The sequence below is a fragment of the Nicotiana tabacum genome, chromosome 4 (genome assembly GCF_000715075.1).
Source record: "Nicotiana tabacum cultivar K326 chromosome 4, ASM71507v2, whole genome shotgun sequence".
In the NCBI taxonomy this organism is placed as follows: domain Eukaryota; kingdom Viridiplantae; phylum Streptophyta; class Magnoliopsida; order Solanales; family Solanaceae; genus Nicotiana; species Nicotiana tabacum.
The window spans coordinates 30,658,347-30,665,576 of NC_134083.1; the positions used below are offsets into that span (position 1 = coordinate 30,658,347).

General features: G+C 35.0%; 1 protein-coding gene across 1 annotated transcript; it reads left to right on the forward strand.

The window, feature by feature from the left end:
• The first annotated feature begins 4,706 nt into the window (after nucleotides 1-4,706).
• LOC107773124 (protein NUCLEAR FUSION DEFECTIVE 2) lies at nucleotides 4,707-5,754 on the forward strand. The gene is made up of 3 exons (XM_016592570.2): nucleotides 4,707-4,912; nucleotides 5,004-5,083; nucleotides 5,174-5,754. Exons 1-3 carry the CDS (start codon nucleotides 4,847-4,849, stop codon nucleotides 5,580-5,582), a joined length of 555 nt encoding a protein of 184 aa, XP_016448056.1. The 5' UTR covers nucleotides 4,707-4,846; the 3' UTR covers nucleotides 5,583-5,754.
• The last annotated feature ends 1,476 nt before the right edge of the window (nucleotides 5,755-7,230 follow it).

Genomic DNA, 7,230 nt, shown 5'->3' on the forward strand with positions numbered 1-7,230 from the left:
GAGTGTGAAATTTACTATTTGAACATATAATTCAACCACAGAAATAACCTTAGTGGGTACCAATAATCATAACATATGTCCAAGCATGATTTTTAATACGAGTCTCAACTAAATTTTCTCTAACACGTAGAGATTGTTAAGATATCAACATGTTATTTAACATGTTATTTAATCAATACTTAGAAAATTCCATTCCGTGTGTATCCACCTCCGAATGCCTTCTTGTCTCCTCAATTCAATGCCAACGATCCGAAACTGAATTCACCCCTTAATGGTACTACAACGATCTACTATACTAAGCAACTTCAATCTATAATATCAACATCAAATGGGACCAACATTAGTAGCCAATTCCATAGTTTAGGCCATTTAGACAACTTACCAAACACCTAGTGGGCATACATTTATACATTCCTTAACCATAGAATTAGTTCTTCCAACTACCATCATTTACCAATAATTTATCCCACTATCATTCTTTAACAACTTATAATCCTAACATCACATGTGTGACCAACCATTCTCACCAACCAACAAAACTCCATCAAATAATCACTTTTCAATCTCTACAATAGGTATTCATTTAAATTGCGAATTTATGGCTTCCAATCACTATAACATGAGTTCAAATACTTGATTCATACTCATATTTCCATAATAAATCCATACATGTATACATAATACTCTCACAACCAAGAATCATAATTTTTATGACCTACTTTTAATTCAAATCCCGAAATTGAAAACTAGGGTATGGAACCTTACCTCTTTGATGAAGAACTTGAGGGATTTCTTGTTGGATTTCAAGGTTTGGACAAGAATTTGATGAAGAAAACACTTCATCTACTTCCTCTCTCTAGAACACTCTTACTTCTCTCTAAAAGCATCAGATAATTGCCCCAAAATAAGCCCCAAAGCCTATTTATCAAAATAGAGTCGGGTTATAAAAATAGAAAAAAATTACCCCTATGAAATCAGGTCTGCGGTTGCATAATGGACCGCAGAATGGGTATGCGGGCGGCACAATGATCGCAAAAATTGGTGCCCAGAACTGGGCTGTTCTGGTCCATTCTGAGACCAGGTTGCGGGCGCAGAAGCAGTTTCGCGATCGCATAACTATTCTGCGATCACAGAATTGGTAGCAGAATCACATATTTTTAGTCTTTGGTAATTTGGTGATAACTTCTTGTAGGAATGTTCAAATGACAAACGGTTTGGAGATTTAGAAACGAGACTCAAAGATCTTTCATTTGATATGTAATACATCATATAACACTTCGTATCATGAGAGTTATGCTCATTTGAAGTTAGGTCATGTGCGAACTCACTTGATACTTTAGTCTATTATGAAATTTCTAACTTCTACATTCAATGCCGAAACCTATCGAATCAAGTCCGATTGACCTCAAATTTTGCACACAAGTCAAAAATGATATAACAGCCTTATTCCAATTTCCAGAATCGGGTTTCGACCCCGATATCAAAAAGTCAACCCCCAGTCAAACTTTTCAAAAATTTAACTTTCGCCATTTCAAGCCTAATTCCACTACGGACTTTCAAATAATTTTTCGGACACGCTTCTAAGTCCATAATCACTATACGGATCTATCGAAATCGTAAAAATTCAAATCCGAGGTTATTTACACATAAGTCCACATCCGGTCAACTTTTCTAACTTAAATTTTTAATTATGAGACTCAGTGTCTCATTTCACTCCGAATTCCTTCCGGACCCGAATCAACTAACCCGGTAAGTCATAAAATAACTGTAAAGTATAAATTGAGCAGTGAATATGGGAACGGGATTGTAATACTCAAAACGACCGATCAGGTTGTTACAACGGCCTATAGCTTCATATCAAATAATCATAGTATCTCACAATTGCCCAACTTGTTTATTGCTTCAACTTTCTAAAAGTACGAGTCCTCCAAGATAATTGTAAAATAATGGATTATTCCTTTTATCCTAGCATTTGTTTTCCGTTGAAAGTGGCCACTTGATTTATATTTTATACATTAACGAAAGTGTGATGCTTTTTATATAACTTGTTCACCTCTATCATTTTCTACATTCTTGATTTATATGACCTTTTTTATGGAAATCTTCCCAAATTATTATCTCTTCACTAAAATCTTACGGGTTTGAACTTCGATTTGCAGCTGCTCTCTTCATTGATAGATAAAAAATCTGAATTATATGATAATTGTATAAGATTTGTTTTAGAATTGTATCACAACTATATCAAAATTGTATGTGACTTGTGTATGATACATCAATACCCAAAAAAATACTTGATGCAATAATAATACAATTATAATACGATTATATTAGATTTTTAGTGTAGAGATGTGATTGAAACTTGAAGAATATGAAGATCATAAATGTATCATAATTTTTCAGAAATGCATCGCGATTGTATTATAATTGTATATGTATCATAATTATTGCATGAATTGTATTACAAATGTATGATAATTGTATATTCATTGTATATTGTTACTAGCAGTTATGAGTTCGTGACCAATTTCAAAGTTTGCATCACAAATATATGATAATTGTATATTAATTTATTAGTATTGTATCAGGTATTATTTTGGGTATTAATGTACCAGATACAAGTTAGATACAATTATGATACAAGTATGATATAATTATGTTTTAGGCATTGATGTATCTAGTGCTAGCAAAATGAGCTCATATTTTGTCAACCCGCCCTATCCGCCCATATTTTAGTGAGTTGGATGAGTGATATTTAAGTTGGGTAAAATTTGGGCTTCAACCCATATTCAACCCGTAGAAATATGGGTAAACTATGGGTTAGCCTAGTGGGTTATCTTTCAACTTTTACTCACTCAAAATACATGATATGATTTTTTAAACTGAAAATGTTATAAAGGTATTCCAACTCCTCCTCTTTCGTATGTTTCTTCTCACTATAGTTGACTATGTGAGTGTTTTTTTTCTTTCAAAATATTGTAAGTATTGTTTACTATTGTTTAGCGTCCTTTTTCTTTCTAGATGTTGAGTACCAAAAATAGTTTAAGAAGTAGAAGCAAATTTGTATAGCTTTTCATTTATTCTTGAAGAGTACATGTTAAGAAAGAGAATATTTTTCCCACTTGTAATACGTCACTTTCGATAAAGAGGTACTCGGGGGTACATTAAGGATGTGTTTGGTATATAAAGGAAAATATTTTTTGAAAAATATTTTCTAATTTTTTCATGTTTGGTTGACTTAAATATTTTGAAAAATATTTTCCTCATGAACTCATCCCAATCCCCACGCACACCCACACCCCACCCAACTCAATATAAATATTATTAAGAGTACTTTCTTTTTCATTTAAAAAAAATGAGTATTTTCTTTTCATGATGTGAAAAAAAGTATTTTCTTTCATTTCAACAAAATGATGTAGAAAAAGTATTTTCTTTCATTTCAACAAAATGAGTATTTTCTTTTCATGATATAAAAAAAAATTTCTTTCATTTCAACAAAATAAGTACTTTCTTTTTCAACCAAAAAAATAGTATTTTCTTTTTAGTTATGGAGCACATATTTCAATATTAAATTTGTATAGAGTCATGTGTTATTAGTGAATGTTTTGAATATATTTTTGAATATAAATAGTACCTTTCTATTTATAGTATTCCTTTTTGAATTTATTTAGTTTTATATTAGATTGCAGACAATATATGAACAAAGTAGAAAATACACAAAGTCATATATTATTAGTGATATTGCTTGATGTGCATTATGCACATTTTCTTCCTAAAATGAAAACTTTCATATTTTGTGGAAGCATAACTTAAGTTTACTATATGATAGTCAATTTTGAATAAATTTAACGAAGAAGAGTATATATTATTAAAGTTATCTTATGTCATTAAATAATTTGAGCAAAAGAAAAATTATAAATTGCACTTGAAAAAATATTACACTTATAAGATATGGGTTAACTCATATTCAACTCGCCCATTGACACCCAACCCGTTTTTGACCCGCATAAAATATGGGCGGGTTTAGACCCAATCCATTTTTTGTTCAACCCAATTAACCTGACCAAATCCGATCCAACCCGCTCATTTGCCACAACTAGATGTATCTGATACAATTCAAATACAATTATGATACAATGATCATACAATTATAATACAATTCCTACAACTTCTTCTTTTTCGGATTTCAATATGAAATTTCACCTAAAACCAACTCTATACTTAACTAATCTCCCTCAAAATTGAGATTATAAATTCCAATGCATATTCTCAATCATTTTCAAAAATATCTAATCCAAATAAATCACAAAATATGAAAATATGAATATCGAATCCAAAGCTTCAAAGCTTTTTAGTGGAACGACATTGAGGATAATTCATGTAACAATCGGAATGTTTCTTCATTTTCAGTGTTGTCCAGTCTCCCATGAAAAGAACGATGCAATTGACGATTTTTTAATAATATAAAACTGTCGGCAATGGTGGAAAGAGAAAAGATGGAGATTCTGGACGTAAATTAAGGGATACAGAAAGAATGTAATTGAATTCCTTAATTGAAAACATTAATAATGAGGTGAGAATCTTTTAAGGAGTAATATATAAAATTTATCATAAAAATAGATATTTATTAAAAAAACTACAAAACATATTGAAAAAAAGTAAATAAATTTCTAATAAAGTATAGGTACGTAAAAATCATCTGAAGCATAGTTTAGTATACTTCGACATGACCAAGACCCGAGGAGTAAAGTGGATTTACCCTATTTTTCACCCACAGCCCCTCGACTAGAGACCTCAATCGACTCAGCTCAACTCCGTCGCCGTCAACTAAGGATAGTTCACTGGAATTATGAGCCATCTCCGGCAATTCATCTGCTCCGTCTTACTTGCTTTCGCCCTCTACTCTTCTCTTCAGGTAAAACCCTCATTAAAGCTGTTGAACTATAAAGTTTGCTTATTCTTAGAGTGATGCTGAACCCTAACTTTTTTGACGCCATTAATTGCAGGCTCAAGCAAATCCCTCCTTCTCTTCAAGGCCCACTTCCCCTTTCTCAATCGCTCTCCAAACCCTTCAAAATCAAATCCAGTAAATTTCTCTCACTTATTTTAACTTTAACTTTTAAATTTCTATTCAGTTAAACAAAGTTGAAAATTAAATTGCTCTGTATGCATAAAGGTACACATTTCAGGATGTGGAGTTACTACGACGTGCCATGACGCACGCATCATACTCAGGAGAGAACAACAGAGCTTTGAGTGTTTTGGGGGAGAAGGCAATTGAGGGTTCGGTTTCTCTGCAATTGCTCAGAAAGAATATCGATATGTCACCTAAGGATCTCAACCGGGCTATTGCAGAGCTGTCTTCCAATGTGGTAACATCGTGCGCAGCTGATGGCGAGCGCTTAGGTTTGCAGAAGATAGTGAGGGTTTCACGCAAAACCAATTCCTCAGTTCCCGCGGTGGTTTGTGGTGCTTTCCGGGCAATGTTCGGAGCAATTGCGATTGACACAAGTAGCTTGGACAGTGCTGGGAAGATATTTTTCGGAATTCACGGGAAAGGCATGGAGAAAGCTATGGCAATGTAAGTACCAACTGATGTTGATGTTGGCTGATATATTAATTACTAGTGTGATGGGACTTTGTTTGTTGGAATGTGTTAAAGAGTAGCAACTCTGTGCTTAGCTTAGCATGCACTATGTAATTAGTTGACTTGGTAGTATATAACTTATATTATGTATCTAAATCGTTTGTGTGCCCTGCAATTGGAGTATCTTTCGAGCTGCTAAACTAGTATACAGATTGATAGAGTCATCTGGGGATAATTGCATGCCCACTTTCGAGCAGTTTATTATTTAAACATAATTTTACTTATTTAACAGAGATAATGCGGGTAGTGATTGTCACGAGGGTGATTTATGTCACTCGAATTCTGCCCGAGGTTCACCACCGTGCGACAGTCGAGCCCAGCCTTGACTTCAGCCTTTCCAACACTTAGAATTATTTTAGGACGTTTGGGACTTAGAATAAAATTTAGGCAGCAAGAAAAGTAAAGGCACGCACGAATTTACAGGAATCTCTTCCCAACTCGTATTAATATGTGAATACAAGAACACAATAAAGCCAACCATATGGCCAAGAACAAAGAACACCCTAGTTCCCTGCCCCGAAATGATTTCCTACCCTTAGGAATACACTTAGACGTTTTGGCTTTAATAAATTGCCACAAGACTAAGTTCTGCCCCTTTGGGACAGCCTTATGCACATATTTATAGTGCAGGCTACCCAATTACACTTGGCAGCATTTAAAGTAATCAGTTGACAAGCCCCAACTGATGGGCAAACATGGAGAACATGCTAAAAAACGTGTATCACTAAGCCACACAATCAGCCATGATCTAAAAACGTGCCTTCACTTAGCCCCATGATCAGTCATGTTTGGATGAGGCAGTTGTAACCGCTCAAATGCCCTATCATGTGCACTGCATGTGCTTGTTTTGGCCAGCTGCTGCACGCCCAAGGCTGACATTGCGCCCATCCTTGCGCTTAGACACTGCTCCGCCCCAATGTCATGACTACATCTTGCCGCCCATTGACTTAGCCGCACACGTTCGTTGCCTCAGCTGCCCGCTTATGTCAAGTCACCGCCCCCAACTTGATCAAATCTGCCCATGCCCTTGTCATTGCTTGCCTTGCCATGTCTTTGCCCCTGCTTTGACATGGTTTTGCCTTGCCATTGTCATGCCATCCTGTAGGTCCATGTGAAATGCGCCTTGCCTCCGTCAAGGTGCGTTTGTCAACTCCGCACAGTCCGTCATACCGAGCTGCCCGCCATGATGTTGCCCCAATTTTCAGGTTGTGTGCCAAGGCCATCATGAAAATCCTTGTCACAACCCACATGTGCCGAGGAACTTTGTCAAGGGGCTAACAATGATTATAATTGAGCTAGTGAATGCATGCTTCTTAAAGTGGAAAAAAGTTGCTTCACAATATTTGCTTTGCTAATAATTAGAATGTATTGGAGGCAATTTCTATTATTCCATATAGATGGTAATGCCAGAGTAGTTTGACATGGCTGTTTTCCTGTGATCACAAGATTAGTTCGAGTAAATAAATACAGTGTTTCCTAATAATTATCCAATTTATCGAAGTCTCTTTTTGCTTTTTTCCCTACTAATTCTGGTCAATCAATGCTTGTGCTATACCTATTTTTCATTATTTTGATTTCATGCCAAT